Raw genomic sequence first — 27,164 nt, 5'->3', positions numbered from 1 at the left:
CAGTGAACAGTTCCCGAGCCTCTGAACTCATCCAGATTTGCTTGTCTGTGTGTGAGTAGGAATGGCAAAGCAAGCAATTTGCCGTGAAGTTGAAAAACACGTATCACTAAAATTGTGGGGCATTGTAATAGGAAACCTTCAATCCAGAAATGCCTTGACTGACCCAGGGAAGACATGGAGCCTTTGCACCCCTTTAAAAATGTAATGATTCCTGTGTTCTCTCTGGAGAGTGTGACTGTCCGCAGCCGGGTGGTGTGGTGCTGGGAGGTCATGTTGTAGATCCTTGTTTTAGTGTGCCTAGTGGATAATGTCTAGACATTTGCATATGTTCTTCATTCTTCTGTTTCCAGGTTTTTGGTGATCATTTTTGCAGGTTTTAATTGTTCCTTCATGTGTTGTGTTTTGTGATCTATATATGTTTGATTTGGGGGGTTTTGTTCCTATAATCAATGTCAATTTGTTTTTTCTTTTTCTCATCTTCTGATCAGGATTTCTGGCAGGTACTGACTCAGCAGCATGTGCTTTCAATTAATCACTGCTCTGGAATCCATATTAATGCTTCAAAGGCAAAAGGTTCAGTGCATGCCCCTGTCCTTCCTCCTCCCCTCCCCCCAGAACGGTTCGTCCCTGTCACTTTAAATTTCCTGCTTCATCTCTAATATGACAATTCGAACACTGCACAGTCCTTGAGAATGCAAAACCCGGCATAATTCAAAAGGAAGTTTTCTCAGTTAACACAGAAGGACGAGAAACTTAGCCGTAGTCTTTTGCACTACAGCCGATTTTAATAATTGGTCATTTAAGTGTTAGGATTGCTTGGGTTGTTTCATTCCTAATCTAGCGTAGAAATGAAAGGCAGTTTAAATGAATAGGTTTATTTTTTCTTTTAAATTTCCTAATAAATACAAACAAGCAGTTGCTTGTTGCTCTTTGCTCAATAAAATAAATGGCTTAAGAGGAAATTGGTGGCATATTTAGATTTTGTTATTTTGCCCTTTTGAATGAGGCAATGACTGTAACTTGGGAAAATAATCGAACACATGGGAAGACTATACAGGTGTAGAGATTTCCAAGGACACTCAGAACAAGTACTTTTTAAACTGACCTTCAGATGTGTTCATTCGTTAGCTATAAGGTATACATTTTAAAATTTTATTCACTTAAAACTACTCTTGCATTTTTTGATAATTAGTTGTAATAAAAATATAAATTCAACTTAAATATTAGCATCACTTGATTTGGAATGACTGGTGCTATAATTAGTGAAGACCACAGGGCACTCTTTACAGTGCATTTCCCCTGTGCTCCTGTGTTAAAATGGGGTGTATTTCAGTAGTTCTCCAAACCATTCACCCTGTGATTGGTGGAATACACTATCTTTCATAGATAACTGTGGCATTAACTGTATTCTGAAACAAACAAATACTCCAAATTTCATCAACATAATTAATTGATAAGCCCATTTCAATGCTTCAGATCCTGGGGATTTTGTTTCAGAATAGCTAAGGTACAAACAAGTGCTAGCCAGAGGAAAACAGGGCTAAGCTCTTCATGGTAGAGTGCTTACCTACCATGAACAAGCCCTGAATTTGGGCCTTAGCACTCCAAAACTTTTAGAAAGAAAAGAGAGTTGATTGATGGCCAATCACATGAGAATGTCTTGCCCATGACTCTCATTGTGGCAGGACAAATGGTTGGGGACAGCTCAGAGTCCCTCACTCTTCATTTATAACTGCGTGTTTTTAAAAAGTCTTGTCTTCCAAAGAGATCCTTACATCAAGGGGTGAGGAGAAGAGATGAGAATTACTAAGTACCAGGAAGCCCTGGAATCTACAGCCCTGAGCACTCAACCATGTGTAGGTAGTAAGCACCAGTCATTAGGCTTTTAGAACTCCAAGTACTATTTTGGTTGAGCAGAGATTGGAAATCAACCATTATCCACTAGCTTCAGGAGCACATATACTGAAATCGGAATGATGCAGAGATTAACACCATGGCCTCTGTGCAAGGAAGGCACACAAATTTTGAAGCAGTCTGCATTTTTCTATCATCCATATTTTTCCGAACCTTTTATGGGTTTCTGAAATCAGTATATAGAAACTGTTTCATTAAAATTAAGATTTGAGATGTTAAATATTTTTAAATTAGTTTTTACTGCATCCTTCAGAATACCTTGTAAATTTATATTAAACTTAAATTTTCTTTTATAGATGGTGAGGGAATTGTTCATATTAGTTTCTAGAAACAGCGCTTGTTTTGGTGACACCAGTCCATATCTTTTAAGCTCCCCAAGCAAGCAGCAGTCACTTCATTAGAGAAGGTGGACCCTTGCTTATCTCTTTGCAGGATCTGTTCTTTGCATGCTGTTCCTACTGCCTGTGGAGAGGCTGGCCCCAGAGGCCTGCTAGCATAGTGCACTATTCTTCAGGCCAACTTATTAATGACGTCAGACACTCACTCACTGTATTGACGTGGAGTAACCTGGGCTCTTTCCAGTCTCTCAAGTTCCACCGCTCCAAAAGTCTGTGGATTTAACACGTTTTGATTATTCAGGTTGACAAAAGAAAGATAATGTAATCATTAAGTGCCCCCAAAAGGAGGTCGTTTATTTGCTTGCCTCAAATATTCAGATTCCTATTAATACATTTTTAGATACATTTTCATTTTAGGTTATGTTGTATTTGAATTTGAGATCAACCGAACCCATTTGATGTTCCATTGTTTATTTGAAGCATAAACATAACTGGCCATTACCTTTCTGACAACGCCTCATTCTTGGCTTTTTCATCATAGAACAATGTTTGTAGTTCACTCTGGCATGAAGAACTTGGTTCTAGATTTCTTTTTCCATATTACTTAAGTACGAGCATGTTTGAAGACCACAGTTACACGATTTTAGGAGAGCTACTCAAAACAAGCCTCTGCTATTTATAGACACAGGTTCTCACCTTGTTCTGAATCTCTGCTGATGCCCTGTGGTCACAGAGAAGCTAGTTCTTTGAGAATAGAAAGCTGTAAGAGTATAGAAGAGCCTTTTATTTTCGAAGTGATGCACATTTTGATGATGAATGAAGTCCACACTTGACTGAGTAAGTAAAGGCATACTTAATCACTGACTCAGAGTGTCCTCAGATTAGCTGAGACAAGCTAAGCCCCAAAGTTAATGCTCCACAGCAGTGAGTGAAATTGTCTTTCCTTCAGAAAGGTCCAGTCCTCAGGAACATTTTCGGAAACTGTCTATACAGACACCTGTGCGCCCCTGTGCTGTTCACAGCGTATGAAGTGCAGTGGTTCATGGCGTGGGCTGTGGAGTTAGAGTCCAGGCGGTCTGGTCAACTCGGGCCCTTTGTTAACTTGTCTAAACCTGAGTCATCTTAGATGCGATCCCAAGCGCTGAGATGACGGGCGTGACCCAGCATGCCCAGTGTCTGCAGCTTCTGCACTGCTGTGCATTGTGAGCACGCCTTCTGAGCTATATCCCCAGCCCCGTAATTCTTAGAAACTCTTGGCACACCTGTAATGGTTAGTGGTGTTCCATGGATATCTTTCAATGTTTGGTATCAAATTTGTTACTAAAATTCTTTCACACAGGGCTTCCTGAGAGATAGCAGCTGTCACAGTCAAGAGTGTGAGCAGTGATTCTTGTAATGGACCTTTTATTTTTCCTCATGATACTTATTTTCCTTGCTGTATTTTTCCAAATGAGAAAGGATGAAATTACTATGTTGACTCATAATTTTAAAATGTATGCATGAGGTTGTTTTACACTAAGTGACAAGGAAGCCATTTGTGATACCTACATGACGACAGCCAAGAAGCTGAGCTTGGGACTGTTGGGGGCAGGGATTGCTTTATAGGGGGTTTGTTTGTATTTAGCACTAGTTCATTTGTGTGTCCGAAGTTCAGATTTAAATTCTTAGATTTGGGTAGCAGAATATCAATAATGATCAAATATAATTTGTCCCACCAAAGCTGATGTAAAGGAGTATACAGGCATGCAGCATCAAAACATACGATTTTCTTCCCCTTAGAGTTTTGATGATACTTCAGCAGATACTGAGGATTCAAATAAATCACTTCAATAAAGTTCTGTCCTTCACTTGAAGTTAATTCCATTCCAGCAGATTTATTTGACTTGTTACTACTGTTTTTAATCATATCATCTGCCGCTGCTGTATTTTAAGCATCTTCATGATGACATTTTCTCTGAGGCTAATGAAATAAGGAGAACATTTCATTCCGGGTAGTTGGGTTGCTCTCGGAGCTCAGGTGGTCAGAATTGGGACTGAAAAGAGAATTGCTTTCTGCAGATGGCATGTACATCATCTCAAGCACCCCTGCCTCAGTTTGTTGCACACTCATATATGTTGCCTCCAATGCAAAAGACCTTTGAGAAGCTCGGAAGAGAATCTGAGTCAGAGAAGGGGAAATCGTAAACCACACTGAGTTGAAAACATTTAAACTTAATTTTCATTTGGCATGTACCAAATCTGACATTTCTGCACAATTGAGTATGGACCAATCAAGAGGGCATATTTTAGCTGTGCAACAACTCCTGTTTGACTGAGAATAATGTGACTGTTTAAGACGAACGTTTTCCCAAGGCTTTGGCAGCTCTCTGTGCACCAAGGAGATAATGAAGTGTGAGATTCGCTCGCTGCTGCTGCATGAGAAAATCGCTGAATCTTCTCTAACTCTCCCTTCTCCCCACCGTAACTCCAGGTAGTGATGCTGTCTGCCATTTGGAAACGATAAGCCAAAATCAAGTTTTCTGGAAGCAGTCTATTACTGTCATTAATTTTTCAAAGTACAACTACAAATATTACTAGAGGGATTTGAAATCTTTTTTTCAGCAGTATAGAGAAATATTGATTCTCCTTTGTTTCTCTTTCACAGTACTGGTGAGTGTGCCCGGGGCTTTGCACGTGCAGACCAGATGCTTGGCCACTGAGCAACAAATTTTGCCTTTTAAAAAAGAAATGTTTTTTCAAGACTGGGTCTCACTATGTAGCTCTGGCTATCCTGAGACTCGCTATGTGTAGCCCATACTGGCCTGGAACTCACAGAGATCCACCTGCCTCTGCCTCCCAAGTGATGGGATTAAAGGTGTGTGACACTACGTCCAGCGCCTTTTAAAATTTTATTTTGAGATAGAGTCTTACTAAGTTGTTCAGTTGGTCAACTCATAATCTGCCTGTCTCAACCTCAGTACCTGAGATTACGGGCCCGCACCATCACATCTGGCAAGAAACACTGATAATAAAATAATCCTTAACAGGTGTCAATATTAAAGTAATCCAAAAACTTGAGGTTCATGAAAGCTGGCATCTTAATTTAAGTAGCAGTGCTGTGCACCCCCTTTTCTTTTCCTGTATACCACAAATATGTTTAGTTTATAGGTTGCCACATGAGCATTTAGTTTGTGGGGTCTGTTGATTTCCAGGAGCTCCTTTTGTTTTAAACTCTAGAACTTGAAAACTGGGTGTGGAATAGAAAGAATGATGAGATTAAATAGGCTCCATCTGATTGAGTCCTCGAAGGGAAAATCACCTGCTCTGTTCTGATCAACCCTGTAACTAACCGGTTGGGAGTCACCACACACTGAATGCTAGCACGTTGGAATCCTGACTGGAAACCCAGCCTCAGGACCCTTCATGGTTCATGCAACTTTAGCCAGAGACTTGGTGAGTCCGTGAGACTAGTCAGAAGCCAAAGGGCAGGCACTTGAACACAAAGCCATCCAATCCAGTAAAACTATTGGGAGGTTTTAATTCACTGTGAAGTGTGGTGATCACATGTGTGGGAACAGTGTGTTACAGCGGTAAGTTTACTCATAAAACTTTCAGTCTCGGGCTGGAGAGATGGCTCAGCGGTTAAGAGCACTGACTGCTCTTCTAAGGGACCCAGGTTCAATTCCCAGCACCCACATGGCAGCTCACAACTATCTGTAACTCCAGTTCCAGGGTACCCAACACCCTCATATACACATGCATGCAGGCAAAATATCAATGCACATTAAAAAGAGAGAGAGAGAGAGAGAGAGAGAGAGAGAGAGAGAGAGAGAGAGAGAGAGAGAGAGAGAGAGAGAAAGAAAGGCTTCCGATCTCTGCTTCTCAGGAGGCTGAGGTGGGAGGACCACAGGCCTGCCTGTACTGTAGAGTGAAACCAGGGCTAGCTTAGCAACTTGGTGAAACTCTATCTCAAAATCAAAAGTAAAAGGTGTAGGGACTCTACTCAGAATACTTGCTTCACACATGCAAAGCTCTGAGTTCAAGCCTCCAGTAACCACACTCAGACATGTAAATTGGGGATCTAAGGATGTAGCTCAGGGGTAGAAATCTTGCCTGTTAAGCCTGAAGCCCTGGTTTTCTATTTAAAAAATAAAATCAGAGTGTGATACCATAGTACAAGTGAAACCACACCTGCCCCTTCATGGGGGGCGGGGAGGGTCTTCGTTGCTTAAGGTCGATAACTTCGGTGTCTTAGTGATATCACACCTGTAGCTCTGTTCTACGTGTTGAAATAAGGCTAGGTTCTAAGTGAATACTAAAAGTTATATTTTGTTCATGTATGACAGTGAGCTTTGAAGTGTGCTGCAAAGTTTTATCATCCAAAAGGGGACGTTGATCACTAAGTTGACTAGAAAGGGTGCTCTAGGTTGACGTGCATTCTGCCTCACACTTTTAATTTCAGAAGTTGAAGTGATTAGAGAAGAAATTGATAGGTAACACCTGAGCTATATGATGTGGCCTGATACTTCATAAAGTGCCTGCAATTGCAATTCTCTTTCTAAAATACATTTAGTAATTTTCACCATACGCTGAAGTAGCTGAAGCCCTCCCTTGGGAACCTTAAGATGAAAGGCATTTCTTCCAGATGCTCACTGTGTTGATACTGTAATAAACCTAGTCTTATAGCATATGCTCTTGGAAGATAGTTGAAGCAACTTTGAAATATTTCTTTTCTTTTAAGCACAGCTTCGATTTATTTCTTATAGTTTGTGTATTATCTTTGCTATTTATATTGATTTCTTATATTGAATTAATGTACGTCCTTTGGATTTTCTTAGAAAAATTACATTTTGAAGAGAAAATGATAAGGAACATTGCGTTTTCCTTAAAAATGTACCTCCCTTTAGCTCTGTGAGCAAACAGAAGATGTTTGCTTCGGGCAAAAAAAATGACTTAAAATTTAGTCCAGCATTAAACATTACCCCAAAGATGAAGCAAGGGAGCATTTTGCCTGCATTTTCCATTTGCAGGATTGAACATTAATGGGACCTCTGGAGTCAGAGGCACCAACCAACACCCTCTCTGTACTGTCAGCCTTTCAGTTCCTTCAACTGTTAGTCTCCATTTTTACCGTACTTCAGGCTTTTTCATTTCCGTTTTCAAACTCGTATCTCCGTTCTTCATAGCTTCCCTGTATGTCACGGGCAAATGATCTGAGAATATCATCTATATTAGAATTAGATCTTTTAAAAAGCCAGCTAAGAAGAGCCAGAGGCACAAGTTAGTCTTAATAATTGGTTTCCTAGTAACTCTCATTCCCTTTTTTTTTTTTTTTTTTTTGAGGCATCATCTCACCGTGTACTCCAGGGTGGCCTCAAACTTGTAGAGATCTGCCTGCACCAGCACTCACAGCCCCCTCCAGAATTCTGACACAACCCTTTGACGCTCTCCTCACTTTAATTTGTGAGATCAAATACGATGGCTCTATGATAATTTTGGTGTCGGTGATTAAAATGTCACAGCTTTTGTACAGATCTTCTGTAGAGTTTTGCCTGTTTACAGACTCGTGGCACTGATGAATGTGCCGTCCTGCTGAGCCTCTCTTTAACAAGTGGATACTCACTCGGAAAATACACCGATGACTGCTATTCCTGCCTCTTCCCCACCCCCAACTCCAGAAGCCTGATGAGCGCTGTGGACTTCCACTAAGGACCGAGAGATTACGTGGCCACAGTGCGTCACAAGACAGGAGCCGCTCACAAATCCTCTTTAGTCGTTCATGCTTCATCTTCCAGGAGCTGCTGTGAGGCACACCCGTTCTGTGCTCACCCCTCCCTCTAGCACCCACGTGCCTGTGCAGTCTGTCCTTGTTCCCTCGACTTCTCCATTCCTTGAGGTGTTCCACTCTCCCTGGACACACTGTCGGTCGTGAGTCCTCTTAGATGTCTTGTCTTCCCAGTGTCTTTAACTTCTTCTTACGTAGAGCAGTTTGACCTTCTCGGGGGCCCTCCTGCTCCCCCACACACACACTCCCACAGTTCTCAGTATAGCAGAAGTCCCACTCCCACAGTTCTCAGTATAGCAGAGGTCCCACTCCCACAGTCCTCAGTATAGCAGAGGTCCCACTACCACAGTTCTCAGTATAGCAGAGGTCCCACTCCCACAGTTCTCAGTATAGCAGAGGTCCCACTACCACAGTTCTCAGTATAGCAGAGGTCCCACTACCACAGTTCTCAGTATAGCAGAGGTTCCACTCCCACAGTTCTCAGTATAGCAGAGGTCCCACTCCCACAGTTCTCAGTATAGCAGAGGTCCCACTACCACAGTTCTCAGTATAGCAGAGGTCCCACTCCCACAGTTCTCAGTATAGCAGAGGTCCCACTCCCACAGTTCTCAGTATAGCAGAGGTCTCACCTGCAGCTACACTGACAAAGTCTTTCCTTCCCTGAGGAGCAGAAGGCTCCAGGCCCAGGCCTGCATTGGTCAGTGAGCTAGCTGGAGTAGCATTCCAAGTGTAGTGAAGAGGCCCTGTGGAGACTGAGTGTTCATTGCCCACTGTAGGTCTACTGTAGCTCTGTCTAGTGACATTTCTTTTATGTCTGCAGACTGTCTAATTGTCCTAAGATGAGGAGGATGGGTCCAAATTGTGCAATATCTGCACCTCTCATGCTGCCCTTTTAACCACCAAACAGTATAATATTAGCATAAACATAGACCTACAGAAAATAGCATAAAATTGAGAATCTGGAGATAAACCTGCATTCACAATGGGTTGACTTCCAGTGGTGGCCTAAGAGCATTCGGTAAGGCGAGGGTAGTTTCTTCCACACACGGAATGGTGTTCACTGGCTATCTAGACACAAAGAATAAAGTTGAGGGATGGCAAGATGACTCAGTGGGTGAGGGTGCTTCCTGCCAAGCTTCAAGACCTGAGTGCGATCTCCAGAGTCCTGGGAGTGGAGGAAGAGAACCCACTCCCACAAGTTCCCTTCTGACTTCCGGATGTACACCACGGCACGTGCACATCCCTACACACATACATATTAAATACATAAATGTAAAATATACACCACGGCACGTGCACATCCCTACACACACACCCATTAAATACACAAATGTAAAATATACACCACGGCATGTGCACATCCCTACACACGTACACATTAAATACACAAGTGTAAAATATACACCACGGCACGTGCACATCCCTGCACACGTACACATGAAATACACAAATGTAAAATATACACCACGGCACATGCACATCCCTACACACGTACACATGAAATACACAAATGTAAAATATACACCACGGCACATGCACATCCCTACACACGTACACATGAAATACACAAATGTAAAATATACACCACAGCATGTGCACATCCCTACACACGTACACATTAAATACACAAATGTAAAATGAAGCTGGACTGCCTATCTTACATTACAGGTAAAAACTCAAAATGAATCAGAAAGTTTTAAAAAGGAATTAATGCTTTCAAACTAGAAAGTAGAAGTAGCTCCGTGACCTTGGCTTCAATGATGGAGTATTAGCTACAACATGAGATAAAAGGGGGAAAAAATAGGTGAACTGAAGTTCACCGCAGAACCTTAGGTGACTCACAGAACATTATCAGGACAGTGAAAAACGAACATGAAAAAGGAGTGAAAATATTTTCAGAGTATATAGATGATAAGGTCATAGCATCCAGGAGGTGTCAAACTGTTCTTAAAAATCATCAGAGCGAAGCCAGGTGAAAAATGGCACAGGCCTTGGATAGACATTCAGATGGCCTGTGCCATCTCAGGTCATGAGGCATGTCGCAGCAAGCTGGGCACAAAGAGAGATGCACATCAAAATTTAATGAAGCCAAGTGTCAGGACCAGCACTTGGGAGACAGAGATAGGACCACCTCAAACTTGAGTTCCAAAGCATCCAGGGCTGAATAGTGAAACCCTGTCTGGAAGAGAAAAAGAAAACATTACAGTGAGGTACCATTGTATAGCAGCACGGATGTGTGGAAATTGGAACCTTTATGTCCCTGGGGGCAGGGTGTGTGCTGAAGCTGCTGAAGGAAATGGTTTGGCTGTCCCTCAAGACTTAATGTAATAGGGAGTTCTACTCTTAGGTGTATGTTGAGAAAAGCCCAACTACTAACAACTGACAGTTGTTAGGGATTGCATACAGCAGCCAAAAGGCAGACATCATCTGAGTGGCCTGCCTGTGGATGTGTAAACCAATCCTGGTATATACACACAGTGCAGTGGTTCGGGTAATAGAAAGTGATTACTGGTCCGCGCTATGTGGATGAACTGGAGAACATTTAATGGTAGAAGTCAGGCGCAAAAATATTCATTTGATGTGTGGTTCAATAGTTAAGATGGTGACTTCTATGGAAATGCCATCACAATAATATGTAATAAACCTTCAAGGAAGAACTGTTCCAGATAAAGGAACCTAAAGAAACTTGGCAAAATGATGCATTTTTATTCTGACATCTGGATTGGGGAAGAAGGGGCATGGGTGTAATGGTTGGGATAGCTGTCTAAGTGTGAAAATGGACAGGATGCAGGTTGACAAGATGACCTGAGTTTTAGCCTGGGAGCTCACATGGTAAAAGAAAAGAACTGACCTCAGGTTGTCATCTGACTGCCACACTCTCACGGTGGCATGCACACAAAATAATGTACTGAGGTTCTTTATTAATGGATGATATTAAGTAATACTATGTGTATCAATATTAAACTTTCTGGTTTTATTGAGTTTATTCTACAGTGCTTGAGAGAATGTCTTTGTTCACAGGTAATATATGCTGATATATTTAAAGTAATGTAAAATAGCACCACGTCTCCAGCTGACTCAGAGTGATGTGAAGGCTGTCTCTGTATAAAATATAAAGCCGGTGGAGTCATGTGTTAGTAAACTTGCATAAAAAGTATATGCTGGCTCCTTCTACTAGTCTGTCAGTTCTTCTGTCAGTTTGAAATTGAGTGAAAATCTAAAGTTAGTGGCCAAGTGTGTTTTCTGTCTTTATTCTTCTGAGCAGCACCGTGGAGTGATAGTACTCATAGCTCTGACCAGCGGCCTCCTCTCACTTGGTAAACTCTCACCTGCTCCTCAACTTTTGGCTCCCAATGCCATCTTTATTTTAATGCACAGAGCAGTGTCTCCATGAGATTATTATAATGTTAATTCTTTGGCTTCCATATACACTTACTACTTTGGATAGCAATCATATGCCTTTGGAAACATTTTCTTTTCATGTAAGTCTTCCTGTTCACAATGTTTTACAACGTATCAGATCATTATATATAAATAAAAATTTCTATCAATTGTATGCACATATATATTTTGAGGAATTTGCATACTAACTTTCCAGAGAGTGGCCTTGCTGCCCTGGCTGTCCTGCAGTAGATTCTCCTCCTGGGTAGAGAACCAAGTGTTGGCGTAAGATCCAGCCATACTGAGAGCACCTTGAGCTATGTGCTCATTTTAGTTGTCAAGTCAAAGATATAATCACTAAATAGTGTCACAGGGGATAATATATCAGCCACGAAAGTCAGAGAAGCACTTGCTTCCTGTCTTGTGTTTGGTTTCTGCATTGCTGGGGATGGAACTCAAGGCCTTGGGCATGCGAGGCAGGACCTCTACCACCGAGCAGCAGCCCAGCCCCAAGTTCTTTCTCCAGGGGCGGCTGCTGTCGAACTCTAGAGTCTGGGACCCTTTGGTTGGCACCGCCTGTGCCTGTGGGTCCACGCCTGTTGGTGGGCCACCTGAGTTGGTTAAGGTCGTGCGGGGGTGATGCCATGCTGACTCCCATGGTGCCTGTGCTCTCCATTGCCTAACCACTTCTCTTTCCTTTGTGATGTTGATGGGATCTCCACTAGACAGAGGTAACCGTGGTAGCCTGTGCCTGGATGCTGGTGTGGTGGTGCCTGTCGGTTTTCATGAGGCTCCCGAAGTGCTGCCTGCCGTTTTCTGCTTGCATGAGATTGTTGCTATGATTGCGCTTCCTTGGTTGGAGTTCTTAAAACCTCTTTCTTTCTCCCCTACCCCCTTGGTGCACAGAATAAATAGTTTCTTAAATACCTGTGGTTGGTCCAGAACTTACGGACTTGGTTTCAAGTGCAACTCTCCTGTGGATCCTTTGCAGTTTTTGAAAGTATCTTCAGCATCACCACTGATTTTGTGCTTCAGAGAGGAATTCAGAGGAGGAAAAGTTTAGCTGGACAAGTGGATAGGGGCCCTGTGTCAGGCAGGCTGCTACTGAAGCTGGCCTTCATGATCACAGAGAAAGAAGGGAAGATACATTTGAAGTAAGAGCTGAGGCAGGAAACCATTTGATTTCGTCAAAAAGCTGAAATTCAGGCCGGGCGGTGGTGGCACACGCCTTTAATCTCAGCACTCGAGTCAGAGGCAGGTGGATCTTTGTGAGTTCGAGGCCAGCCTGAGCTACAGAGCGAGATCCAGGAAAGGCGCAAAGCTGCACAGAGAAACCCTATCTTGAAAAAAAAAACAAAAAAAAACAAAAAAAAGCTGAAATTCAGTAGCATCCACTAATGTAATAATAAATAGGTTGTTGTGTCTAAATCTTGGGGTGAGTGTCGGATTCGGCATTATATTTCAGAATATTCTTTATCCCAAATACTCTTCCGTCTTTCAGACTAAGATTAAGAGTCCAAAGAAAGAGTAAAATGAGCATTTCAGAAGCATGTGTATGGCCTTGACACCCGCTGCCTCCCTCCAGTTCAGACCGCTAACAGTATGCTTTCTTGGTCAGTTGGACCCAGTTTCCTCTTAGCTTTTTCATTTGTTTGATTTTTTTTTCCTTTGTGTTTCAGAGTGAGGTCAGTTGTTTTAAAATTAAAACAGTTCTGAGGTAGGGCTGTGTGTTCAATGACAGGAAATAATTGAAATCATTTTCTAATTTCCTATTAACCCAGTGTTTCAGCAAAAAAAACCTAATCATTTGGCCTTGGAATTTTCATTAGCTTAAAAACTGTAAAGGATCCATAGGTTTTGAATGGCCGTCCTAGAAATGCATAGGTAGTGAACTGTGAGGTGACCGCCCAGTCCCTCCTGCTGTCTGTGTTCTAATCCAGCCCTGTCTTCTTTATTTCTTGGTGGAACCTGTGTATACTAGAAAATTGCCCAGGAGCGAGAAAAATTTGCTGATGAAGGCAGTATATTCTACACCCTTGGAGAATGTGGGCTCATCTCCTTCTCCGACTACATTTTCCTTACGACTGTTCTTTCCAGTAAGTATGAACGCCCGATTTTATTTGTTTATAAGGAGCGCGCAGAAATAGAGAAACAGCTAAACCGATCGGCTGGAAACCAATACCTATGTACAGTTAGTAGATTAGAACTCTTTCGAGATTTTGTTTGTTTTTTCTGTGATTTGTGTGTGAAGTCACTTGAAAGGAAAAGAAACTGAAGGTGTCAGGTAGAATTTTTAAAACACACAGCCTGCCGCATTACACCTTCTGGAACCAGCTCTGCGTTCTGTGAGGACCAATCACATACCACAACTGCTGCAGCTCTGTGCCTTTCCACACACACCATTTTCACGTGGCTTTGTCCTCTAAGGAAAAGTGGCCCCATTTTCCTGCTTCTGTTGACTACCCACTTTTTAATCTTGGAAGACTATTTCTGGGGACTCAGAACTCAATATTCACTTATGTAGAACATGGGTTTGTGTCTGGTTTTTAAAAGTAAAACGATTTAGGGTGTATAACACTATGGAACTTTGTCTTCGTGTGAATTGTGATCATTCAGAAAAACTAAACAAGATGTTCATAGCTCTCTGTGGTGTGCAGTCTGTTAAAATATAACTCAGGTGAGAGCTGACGATACAGCTTGCTGGTTAAGTACTTGCCTAGTCTGTGTGGTCCTGGGTTCAGCCCCCAGCACTGCAAAAGCAAAGTACCAAAGTGAACCAGAGCTCAAACTCGACATTCTGTTGACAGTGATTCTGAGTGTTCTTCCAGCTAGGAAACATTCGGCCTTATCCCCCCCCCCCCCCCACCTCCTCGCCTTCATCCATGGATGAGTTTCTGTAAAGATAAAACCCTGAGTCAGGTGGTGAGGGTGGTTTTGACACAAGGTCTCTCTATGTAGCCTAGGCTGCCATCGAACTTGGCAATCCTCCTGCCTCAACCTGCCAAGTACTAGGATTACAGGTGTGCACCACTATGCCCAGATTATGAGTTTTAAGAGATGGGAGACATGGCTCCTGCCATGACCAAGTTTCAGCCTTATTCCTTCCATGTAACTGCTGAGAGGGAAAAGAAGAAGTAGATGTATACCTTATCACAGCTGGCCGGCCTTGGGGTGCCACTGTGTCAGAATGAGTGTCTGCGGCAGCCCAGCCAAATTAAAGCATATCTTGGCTCTGGCTTTTTGTTTGTTTGTTTCTTTGTTTTGTTGTTTGTTTGTTTTGAGACAGAGTCTCTCTTCATAGCCCTGGCTGTACTGGAACTCATTGTGTGTGTAGACCAGGCTGGCCTCAAACTCTGAGATCTGCTTACCTCCACCTTCCCAGTCTGGGATTAAAGGCACGCACCACCACACCCAGCCCACACCTTGACTCTTTTTTAGTTGTAAGCCTAGCCTTTAATGGCTGAACCATCTCTCCAGCCCAGACCTCGACTCTTTTTTTAAAAAACAGAAATCGTTTTCTGTGTATGTGTTTATACCTGAGTGTATGTATGTGTGCTGTGTGTGAAGATGCTCCAGAGCCACTCAGTGTAGGTGCTGAGAAGTGAACCCTGGTCCTCTGCAGAGCAGCAAGGTCTCTCGGCCACTGAGCCATCTTTCCAACCCCTTGTTGAGATTTTTTCTTTTTCTTTTTAATCAAATTTGGAAGTTCTGCAGCTGCTCAGATGTTGTGACCTTCTTCAGATGCACTGAAGTCATACCTTTCCCCCACACTTCAGCCTGTGGCATGGATTGTTGTTGTCTCCATTTTACAGATGAAGACACTAGGGTATACAGAACATTCCAGAACCTACCCCTAGTCCCACTGTGAATGAGTAGCTATTTTCAGATAGGGGCCTAAACTGAGCAGCGTCTGGGCTCCTGTGGCTTTCCTGCCCTGCTCTCAGTGTTGGCAGTGGCAGCTGAAACTCACTCGCTGCCTCAGTTTCTCTAAGGCTGAGCTGTGGAGAGGCTATGGTGGCAGTCCAAGCGTCCTTGCAGACTTCATGCTCCATACGGCATTTTCACTTTATCTAACAAGCTACCAGGGAAAATCTGCCACAGACGTTACCCTGGGGTCAGGTCAGTGCTTTCCTACCCTCAGGGCTGGTGGAGTAACAAGGCCCATTGCAGTCTAAGTATGGTAAATGATTCCCAAGTCATGCTGGGAGCAGACAGACAGCTCCCTAAGCGTCGAAAGTGCTGTTATTGGACCCTCAAGATGGCCCAGTGGGTAAAGACTCTTGCCACCAAGACTCACAACCTGAGTTCAATCTCCTGACCCCACAGGGAGGAAAGAGAGAACCAACTCTTAAGTTGTACACACACACACACACACACACACACACACGGGGCGGGGGTGGATAAATAAGCATCGCTAGTGAATTGGTGTAGGACTAGAACATGCATTCGTGTATTATTTTTCTGATGCACAGCAGGTAGCAGGGGCTGTAGAAAACCAAGAGGACAGTTGAGTCGGGACCGCCCTTCTGATGAGTTGTTTGCACTCAGTGAGTACACGAGTGACATCCTTCCTCATTTGAGCGCCGCCAACACTCTGAAGTCCCTAGCAGGCTGAAGCGTGGGACCCCAGCATGCTTGAGAAGCTCCACTCGGTTGTCAAAAATAAAATCTAAGCACTATAGGTAGCAAGTTGTTCTTTACCAGTTGACCACGCCTCAAAATAAAACCAGGGAAGCTGCTTTCCTGAAGAAATTGCATTGTGCAGCGTGATTTCCCATTAAATGGTGTTTGTTCTCATTGAAACTTTTCAGAAGTTTGATGAGAAATATCTTGTGCTTAAAGTAAGTGGCACTGATTTCTTGCTCTTCTCCGTATGTAAGGCCCTTGGATGAAGGGCCTTCTTGGCCAGCTAAACACTGAACCCCCTGTTCTCCCATCTCACACACACACTTACACACACATGCTCAGAAACCTTTCTTTTGCCATTTTTTTTTCCTCCTTGGTCTCCACCACTACTTCAGAGTCTGTAATTTGTTGTTTATCTCACTCATTGTCCATTCTCCAACCTAAACTGTCACTTACAGAACAGCAGTCGCAAGTTTATGATAGTCACTACAGATACTTGCTGCACCTAAAGAGTTACAGCAAAGACACAGAACGAGAGTGTAAGATATATCGAGATCGGTGTGTTTGTTTCCTCCAAAACCAGCCCTGCTGTTGGTATCCTAGGCCAGGAATAGTCCTTGTAGTCAGCTGTTAATGTCTTCAGTCTGCAGCTGTGCGGGCAGAGGGGGGAAAGATGGCTTTTAAATTAATGTATTTCAAAACACGCTTGATTCCTCATGCTAATTCAGAGTCCATGCATTGTATCCTTCCCTAGGCCGGGTACACAAATTCTGCTGTTTATACCTCATTTCTCTGATCTGCTTTGATGGATTCATTTGAATTTTTTTTTTAGCATGAGCATCTATATTAAGTAGAATATTAAATATTTACTGGATAGCTACTCATCAATAAAATAAGTTCATATTCTTACTAGGCAAGATGATTAATAATTATTATTGAATAATTTCCAAAGAGCCTCTGATCCTTCAAGTAGGTTAATAAAAATCAAGTGAGAATACACAAGCATGGTTATTTATGGCTCATTATCTGCACTATCCAACTGCAGCATTCGCTCGTGGCCTTGAGATAGAAGCAGGGATTTTTCTTCATACCTAAGTACAGAGAAATGCTGTCAGGGTTTATCTAGAATGCTCAATATTACTAATTTGGGTCATTTTTACTAATGTTGAGATTGACTACATAGTAACAATGAAACTGAAAATCTGACTCGTGCCTATTGTCAATTGATTTTATTTTGACATGACTATTTTGTATTCTTACCTCCATATGTGTTCCAATTAAAATTACTAATTCTGTGAGCTAATAACATGGAGTAATCTTAGCTAGGGCAGCAGTAGTCATTTGTAAAAGCTCATGACTAAGCGTCTTCCCACCAGAGAAATGCTATGGTATGCTCAGTACCGAGGGCTTTAAAGCTCATGTAGATCTGAGAACCATCAGGCAGAATTCAGTGTGTTCTGATTTTGACTCTTTTAGATTCCAGGCAATTAGTGAAGAAATTGAATTGTATTTTCACGGTAGCATAATTTGGCTGAGTAAAAATTAAGCCATGTCTTTGTTGTTTTGCATGTTTCTCACAAATGCTGTGAAATTTACAATAATGTAGCTTCTGTCAGCAATTTAAAAAACACTTTTAAATATGCAGTATTTTAGGTTATTTGGGGGTCTATGTCATTTCAGTAGTCCCAGTTTCTCCAGAAAGTTGACATATTTACATCTCTGTAGCAACAACCACCCGGGGTGCTTAGCTCAGATGAACAAGATTGAATTCTTGTAGGACATCTGACTCCGTGTCTTTGGTGACAGTGTCACATGGACTTCAGTGTAATTCCCTGTCTCTCTTTTGTTACCCTGGAGCAGACTGTGGAAGCCGACACTAGCCCTGGATAACTGCCTGCTGTCCCCTCTCCCTCAGGCCTTCCCCTGTCCCGTTTGCCTTCCGCCGGTAGCTGGGATGGTTCTAGGAACTTAATTCTCAGTGGTTACTGATGTCTGAGGGCATTTGCTTATGGCCTATACGCCCCACTTTTCACAGTGTTTGCCTGTTAGAAACTAGACTGGACTCTAATGTCTGTGCCTATCTTATTATACATCTGTCTACATGCCTGTCTGTACCTAGCCCTTCACCATAAACTCACAGCTTATAGTGTTTGTGGATGCTCAGGCTTCATCATTTGCTGCCTCCATGCTCCTGAAGCAAGTTTTTTTTTTAAGTGCTTTTGTAAGCTGAGTATGGTGGCACATGCCTATAGCCCCAGCACTTGGGAATCTGAGGCAGGAGGATTGCTACAAGTTTGAGGTCAGACAGGATACTTAGTGAATTCAAGGCCAGCTTGGAATACATAGCAGTCTTGCCTCAAAAGATTGAGGAAAAAATTACTGTCATTGAATGTTTTCCTCAGTTATCATCTAGTCTAGAAAAGCTGTTCAACACAGTTTGTGGCACATAGAAGTACTCCACATATATTTGTTGGCTAAATAAATAAAATTCTCTGAATGATTACTTAATATGTGTATATATATATTAAAATTTTATATTGCTACACATACCTTCAGCTTCCTGATTAATACTTAAAACTGTGTCACATTAATATTCTCTAAAATATATAAACAAAGCCAGAAAATTAATTGTAGCAGCCAATTTTATTCTACTGGGACACTTAATTGAAAAGCAAATAGCTTTTGAATGCATACCAAAATGAGTTACATGTAAAGAGGGTCCTTCAGATTGACACAGGTTAAGTAACAAACTCCAGTTCTTTATTAATGCAGCTAGCTCTAAGCAGCTAGATGATAAATTCCATCTTGGCATAAGCTGTTGCCGTGGTTATTGAACTTCTGCTTTTGAAAGGAAGCCACCCAAAATGAAAAGAAGGTCAAGCTGGTAAACATTTTTCTTTTAGCGCTCTGAATACAAGGATGGGATCTGTCACCCAGGCAGATGTAGTTTGGCCATAAGCAGTAATGAAGTTGAAGAGAGTATACTTATACTGTAGAACATGACCTTAATGCAGGTACAACATAGGGTTGCCTTGTAGAGTCCCCCTTCCAGTACTCTGGAGAAGGCTAAGCCCTCTGACATCTCATGCATTGAATACTCTTGACAGCGTCAATGTCAGGAAGGCCAAGGTATGTAAATGAAAGACAGCAGCTCTCTGGATAAAGCCCAAAGATAGGCTGTGGGCTGTCAGCCAGAAACATCAGTCACTGTGTTTTTCTTCACATAAAATTATAGGGATCAGGGCTGCAATGTATTTTCCACAGAAAATGGCAGTAGGAGAAGTTGTAGGTGGACTGAATGTCTATATAGCTGGAAGCTGAAGAAATGCAAAGAACATCATAATCTTTCTAAGAGACTTTAAAGCCCAGAATCTCTTGACATGTTGAGCTCCATACTATGAATGTTCAGAAAACTTCAGCAGTTAATCAATTAACCACACGGAATTTCAATGAGGAATAAAGGTCTCTTCCTCTTAGGATTTCCAAATACCAGCAATACTGGATCAATATCAATTTGAAGTCTGTCCTGAGAATGCATTAAATTTGCAATTTAATGTGTAGAACATAATAGGGCAGAAACATGGTTCTCCTGACTGGGACCTCCCAATCAGCATGCCAGCAATAATAGCCTGCCACCCTCTTATTTTAAGGGTGTCTTGGATAGTCTGTAAATCCCAGAGTGTGGTTTTGTCTCGGCAGTATGCAGAGTGTAGGAATCATGACCACACATTGCATCTTCAGATCTGTGAAAAGGTTTAATGGTCTAGAGTTGGGCTCCATCCTCCAAACCATACAAGGGAAAGTCTTTCGTAACTTCCAGAAATCTAAAGGACTGCAGGAGGTGGAGATGAACTAGCACACTTGGCCATGGGTCGCATCCCCAGCATACACATAAAACCACCTAGCATTGATGACCTCTGTGAGAGGTCATTTGTTACTGTTCTTCTCATTGACTACCAAATCCTCGGTGTTCCCCAGCCATGTGTGCTGCAGATCAACTGCCTGAATCGACCTTTACATCTGATTGATGACGACCTTGTTAGAGTCTGGAAAGTTTTGTCAAGCACTTTCATAAAGTGCCTGCCCTTTAGCCCAGTGATTCTTTTCCATGAGTTCAGATGGAAATTATAATTTATAATTACATATATAATGATGTTGATGTAAAAAATAATTGGAAAAGCACTCAGGCTGGCTGAGTTTGGTGGTTGACCCATGAAAGAGTGGACTGAACCAGTTACTATAAATCTATGCAATGAGATTCATACCATTCTTAATATAATGTATGTAATACAGAGATGCTATCAGCAATGAAAATGTTCATAATGTATTGATTAGTCAAAATTTACCCATTATCTGATTCTATATTGGGAGAACAAATCTGCTTTCACATGTTGTGAACTTTAGGTGTTTCAGGTAGACTTTTAGTCTTCTTTCTCCACCAAGGAAATTTCTAATTACTATATTCTCAAAGTTAGAAACAAAAATTTTGGCCAGCCTGGTGTACAGAGTGAGTTCCAGGACAGCAAGGACTACACAGAGAAACTCTGTCTTGAAAAAAAAATCTTATTTTATTGTTTCAAATTATATAATATGGAGAAGCGTGTGTGTGTGTGTGTGTGTGTGTGTGTGTGTGTGTGTGTGTGTGTGTGTGTGTGTGTGTAGTGCAGGCACTCTACTGACTAAACCATCTCCCAGCCCAGAAATGAGATGTTTTTAATGACATGATGCCATTTCACATTATACAATCGGGTTCCCCTTAAGTGTGGTTAATGAGAAAATACAGCTGTTCAGCCACAACAAACATATTCAAAAATAATCTAATTTACTCTTCTTGGGCATATTAAATTACTAAATGCTAAATTAATTTTAGTTATTAAATTACTAAAACCTAAAGCTTGTGGTATAGTCAAAAAGTTGGGGGAGCATTTTTAATTATAATTCTAGCACAACCCAAAGGAAGAGCTTTAATTTAAATTTTATTTCATAGCAGAATTTTTCTGAAATACTATAGTCTGGATGGGTTTGCGTTTTATTTAGCTCTATTCTTATTATTCTTTATTCTTTCTTATTACTTTGTTTCTCAGAGGTGTCTGTCAGACACAAAGGCTGCTTGCCAAGGAGAGAAGGTGATGGTGACTTCTAGGTAACATGTGACACTAGGAGTGACCGAGCTTTGACTGCAGAAAAGTCCACTTAGTTCTCATGCTACCTTACGGGCTTTAGTGAAAGTTTGCAAGTTTCTTTTTAAACTTAAACTGAATAAGGTTCTAGGGCAGTGGTTCTCAACCTTCTGCTGCAACCCTTAATACAGTTCTTCGTGTTGTGTTGTGGTGGCCCCCAACCATAAAATTATTTCATTGCTACTTCATAGCTGTAATTTTGCTACTGTTATGAATTATAATGTACATATATAAATGTAATGTAAATATGTAACGTGAATGTGACCCAAAGGGGTCACAACCCACAGGTTGAGAACCACTACTCTAGAGGAAAGTACTTGATGGCAAAGGACTGCCCAGAAGGAATGAGTTCTGGGAAGTATCACAATCCAAACTCCTGCCTTAAACTTGGGGCCATGAAAGCTCCATGGTATGTCTTTTCCTCCATCCTTGTGCATAGACCCACAGGCCCAAAGCTCTCAGATCAGGGTGAGCGGAAAGGCTGGCAGACAAGCTGGAGCTAGGGTAACCCCTGAGTCACACACTGGGTTCTCCTCCATATGGGTCTGCAGCACCATGAGCGCCTCCTCCCAGAGGCCGCAGGTCACAGTGCCATTGACCACCTCCTGAAGGCCACCGCTGTTCATGCTGCTGAGGCAGCCTCGCCTTCTAAATATGTAGGTAAAGTCTAGTGCTCCTGTCTTCTTGGGCAGTAATGATGCTGAATGACCATATGCAGAACCATCTGGACTGTTTGATCCTGGGGTGAAGGTAGCTGAGCTGGAAGACCAGCAAGAAAGCAGGGGTGCGGAAGCCGTGGCAGACAAGGCTAATGGGAGCCTACATCACTGATGAAAGCCCTCTCCAAGCAGGCACTGGGCAGGTCCTCTCCAGACTCTCGGGAAGCTTCATATGTCCTTGTTCCAGCTGTGTGTTGGTTGTGGAGACCAGGCCTGGTCTCTTTCTTCACTTTTCTCAGCTTCTGTTCTAGAGCCTTGAAAGGCCCAGGATAGACAGGACATTCTGGATCTGGGCAGGACTTGCCTGGGCTCCTGAACATGATGAGCCTTCTGTGTAGTTCAGACAGTGGGGCCAACTTGTGAGAAAGCATGCCTGTAATCTCAACACTAGGAGACTGAGGCAGGAGAATTGCAAGTTTGAGTCTAGTCTGGAATACACAGCGGGACCCTGCCTCAGGACTGCCCCTTCACATAAGAACAAGGGATTGTGCAGATATCTGGCCATTAAAAAAAAGAAAGAAAGAAAGAAACAGGTTGTTTCTTTTGCTCTTTAGCTGGAAGGCCCTCTTCAACTTGCAGGCTTGGCTCACTGTCATTGAGGAGAAACCGAAGTTGTTTCTGGAGAAGGACGCTGCCTTCTGCAGACCCTGACTCAGCATCAGTGGCCGAGCAGAGAGGAGAGCCCACAGGCTAAGGCACTGACGAGGCAGAGAACTTTAGCCCTTAGGTTTGTGTATGTCCGGTGGTTGAGAAAGATGCCCGTGAGTAAAAGGTGGGTCCTCTGCAAATCTGACAGCTGACTGACCTGTGGGAAGATTGCACTGCAAGTTAATTACTGTGTGGGATGCAGTCCCAGTTTCCAAGTGGGGCACTAGCCCTTACAGCAAGCCACCCACAGTAGTTCAACTCATCACTGCACTAGCCCTTACAGCAGCACATAGGTGACCTCATCACTGCACTAGCCCTTGGTGACCTCATCACTACACTAGCCCTTACAGCAAGGCATCCACAGTAGGTGACCTCATCACTGCACTAGCCCTTACAGCAAGCATCCACGGTAGGTGACCTCATCACTGCACTAGCCCTTGGTGACCTCATCACTGCACTAGCCCTTACTGCAAGCATCCACGGTAGGTGACCTCATCACTGCACTAGCCCTTACAGCAAGGCATCCACAGTAGGTGACCTCATCACTGCACTAGCCCTTACAGCAAGCATCCACGGTAGGTGACCTCATCACTGCACTAGCCCTTACAGCAAGCATCCACGGTAGGTGACCTCATCACTGCACTAGCCCTTACAGCAAGCATCCACGGTAGGTGACCTCATCACTGCACTAGTCCCTACAGCAAGCATCCACGGTAGGTGACCTCATCACTGGCTTAGTGCAGAAGTTAGCCTCCAGGACTAGGACAGCTCAGCTGCAGCACTTAGTTTCCCTACACTGGCCACCTTTGCCTGAATATGACCCTGCAGGTGACAACCCTAGACGCGGAACCTTCTGGATAAGAGTGTGACTGTCTGCTGTGTCCATTCGCCTCTGAAGCTCTTGGGCCATCCTTTCCATGGCCACTTCCATCTCTTCCTTAGGCTGCTTACTTACTCTCTAAATGACACTCGGATAGCACAGCCCAGGTAATCATCTGGATGGTGTGCTTGAAGGGCTGGTGGCCACTCTTAGATGCTGTGACACTGGAACCCAGGCACCCTCCCGGCACCACTAGTAAGATAGCCATTGGTCCTTCCGGTTAGATGAGTAGGAACCAACCCAAGATCCGAGCCAACCCCTGGCTCTTCCTCAGATCGCTGAGGCTTTGCAGAACCCGGCTGAGTTCTCTACAAGCTCACTTTCCTTGCTTCCAAGGCTTAGAAAGGACCAGGTGACTCCTCCAGGTGCCTGTCCTCTTCTGTTTTCTTCAGGATAAGGAAAGAAAGAGGCCCCAAACCTCGTCCTGGATAGCGGAAATCTGAGGTGTTATTCAGGGACTTAGCTTTGAAGCCTCGCAGCAAGACAGCGTCCACCCTGCTGATACCCTCACCACCACCAGCAGAGCCCTCCCACAGGCCCCTTCCTGCAGAGTGGCTGCTTTTGAGGGAAAAAAAAAGGCCAGTGGGTTTTCAGAGTACCTATGAAGCATTCACTGCCAGAAATAAAATCAAACTAAAACAAGCCAGCCAAGGTCAATGAAAAGAAAATCCATCTGCTGCTGCTTAATTGCTTTTAAAATGATTCTGAGGATATTTGCATTTTGGAAAGCATTCTTCAGAAGCCATGCTATCCCAAGGCAATGCTGAACCACAGCTGTGGCTCACTTAATGGAGGAAGGCTCCCTACTCAGTAAAGGACGGAAAGAGTTCCTCCAGGCACCCTCCAGCCAATACCTGAAGCATCCAGAAAATCTAGTCTTAAAGGAGTGGAGGTGCTTGTTCAGAATCCCAGCACTCCAGAGGCAGAGCCAGAGGATACTGAAGTTCAGGGCCAATCTGGCATGATAGCAAGTTCAAGTTCTGAGCCATCTTACATTAGAAAATAAAGAGATGTAGAAATGAGCAAAAGGAAAATCTAATCCAACCAGAGCCTATAAAATGTATTTGTTTTTGAGACCAGGTTTTGCTCTATAGCCCTGGCTGGTCTGTTCTGCTAGACCACACTGGTCTTGAACTCACAGTGATCTGCTTGCCTCCACCTCCTGAGTGCTGGGATTCTAAATGTGTACCACTACACCAACTCTTTTTATTTTTTTTTTTTGTGTGTGTGTGTGTCTGTGTGTCTGTGTGTCTTTGTGTCTGTGTACTTATATGACACATGTATGTAAGTGCCTGTAAAGGCCAGAAGATGTCAGATGCCCTGGAGTTACAGTGTTTGTCAACTGCCTGATATGGGTGCTGGAAACCAAACTTGGGTCTTCCAGTCCCTCTTACAGGGTTTTCCTCCTCCCTGCAACCCTACAAAAAGCAAGACACCAGGACATCATGTAATAATCTAGCCCATTATTTTGTGTCAAGTCCAGAAGTAACTGTATTTAGAATGTTGCATTTCTGAGAGGCACTGGCCATTTAAGATTCTTCACGGTAGACCCTTGGGATGCTGAAGATGGAGAAGCAAATCTGAGAATTCTGGTAGAGACGGGATAATGGTTCTGTGGTTTTGCCTTTATCCAGATGAGGAAGCAGGTGTGTTTTTTATTTCTCTTGCAAACGAAACTATGTTAGGTTGTAAGAGCTACACAGTAGATTCGGGCTCTATGTAAGAAATTTAATTAATATAGTAAACAGAACTTGGGTCTCCAAAGCGGGGACTTCCAATTTAAATAATCAGAGCTCTCTGCTCAGCTGTTGAAATAAAGTAGCGAGGCAGACCACTGACTGGGAGGTTCATGGTCTTAAGTTTTCCATGACTCAGAATTCTCAGCTACTGCACGTCACTTACCTCATTACATTCTACAGCATCGTAACAAACAGTAAAGATGTGTATGGGTAATAGCGCTTTGAGTGGAGAACCAAAGCAACTGAAAATCAAATTGCCCTGAGTGCAGCCTGTTCCTTTGTTCATCTTTCCATCAGTAGCCAAAGAGCATCCTGAGGCAGCACCGGACTCCGCTGTGGGAAGAGTCGGGATTAGAGGTCCCGCCTTGCACATTTTCTGTAAATGTGCAGTGAGTGGAAGTGGCCCCAGAGGTGTGGCCACGGTTGCTGCCATCTGATTGTTTGTTTGACTTGGTGGCTGCAGACAAAAGCATCAGAATGTTTAAGGTGTGCTCTGGGGTCGTATAGGGCTGTCATTGTTGCTATCGTTAGTGTTACGGTCTAAAACGATTATGAAAATGGAGTCATAACTAGAGTAGACCTGATTGAGCTCCACAGCCAAGCAGGGAAAGATTGTCACGTTCGTTTTCATCCTTTCCAACATACAGACCACAGAAATCACGTAGGAAGTAGGTTCTGCTGTTTTGGAAGGGGAAAGCCTCAATGTTTACTCTGTGAATAGCCTCAAGTTTAAAAGAATGCCTCTCAGAGCCTTCCTGTGGACGCAGGTTATGAGTGCCCATAAATCCTGAAGGACCCCTGAAGCCTGCCAGAACAGTTAGATCTTAAAATCCCTGTGAAGTCTTCACAAAGGGAAACAGGAGGCTCTCCAGACAATTCCCCAACAGCAATATCGAAGGCATGCTGGTTTGGGGCTGGTTTATCTCGCATGTTTTGATGTGGTCGGTGGACAACTGAACAGACTGAGGGAATTCCTGATGGGAGGACCTACCCTGATGGGCCGGGGGCCCAAATGAGAATAGACAAGACAGCGCTGTCCAGCTTACTTCTGCAGTGCCCAGGGGACAGTGGTGCAGCCTTGGTATGTCCTCACATGTTCCTTATAAGCCCTTGGAGTAGCCCCACAGACAGCCCACCCTTGGTTCAGAGGACCCACGCAGGACAGAAAGTCGCAGGAACTTGTATGTGTAGGGTGTTCTCTTGTTGGTAAAATGAATTTAACCTTCATTGTAGGAGGAAATATTAACTGATTTGATAGGCAACTCATTTAGTCATTGAGATAATTGTGCACATGCCTTATGAAACTAAGAAGACAGAATAAAAGACCATGGGACCAGCAAGGTAGCTTAGATACAGGGCACTTGCCACCAACCCTCGTAAGCTGAGTTGAGTCCCTGGGCCCCTCATGGTGCAGGGGGAGAACTGACTCCTACAAAGATGTCCCCTGATTCCACATGTGTATTTTAATGTATGTACGCATGCGCACACACACACATTCTGAATAAATATAAAATAAAACAAATGGGACTGGCAGGCTAGCTCAGCTGGTAAAGGTGCGTGCGTCAAGCCTGACAACTGCATTCAGTCCCCAGAAGCCACATGATAGAAGAAAAGAACCCTCTCCTGAAAGTTGACCTCTGACCTACACACACACACACACACACACACACACACACACACACACACACACACGCACGCACCATATAAAATAAATAAATGTAATGGAACAGAAGAATCAAAGACCATGATAAAGCTAAAATTACAAGCATCTGTTCCTGTGCAATCAGAGGAGGTGGGTGGGGTGCGTGCGTGGGAACACTGAGCTGGCTCTGGCCAGTTTCTCTTCATTGGCCTGTACTCCTCCTGATGAGGTTTCTCCTCTGCTGCTGCTTTCCCGTTCCCCTGCTCCTTAAACACCCGCTCCTTCGCACGTTCTGCCCTTCCACACCCTTCTCTTTACCCCTCAGTTCTTGGG

At 43.3% G+C, this 27,164-nt stretch overlaps 1 protein-coding gene and 1 non-coding gene across 2 annotated transcripts in view; both read left to right on the top strand.

The window, feature by feature from the left end:
- The window catches only part of Micu1 (mitochondrial calcium uptake 1), a 165,913-nt gene that overhangs the window by 62,209 nt on the left and 76,540 nt on the right, over positions 1-27,164 (top strand). The window contains 1 exon segment of the mRNA XM_052744930.1: positions 13,379-13,493. Coding sequence (XP_052600890.1) covers positions 13,379-13,493 — 115 coding nt within the window.
- Positions 1,943-2,044, top strand: LOC128115096 (U6 spliceosomal RNA). The gene has a single exon (XR_008219991.1). It is a non-coding gene; the product is annotated as a U6 spliceosomal RNA (small nuclear RNA).

Source organism: Peromyscus californicus, unplaced genomic scaffold (assembly GCF_007827085.1).
Source record: "Peromyscus californicus insignis strain IS unplaced genomic scaffold, ASM782708v3 Scaffold_19__1_contigs__length_69161282, whole genome shotgun sequence".
Taxonomy (NCBI): domain Eukaryota; kingdom Metazoa; phylum Chordata; class Mammalia; order Rodentia; family Cricetidae; genus Peromyscus; species Peromyscus californicus.
The sequence above is the reverse complement of the archived record's forward strand: the minus strand, read 5'-3'. Positions and strand labels throughout refer to the sequence as shown.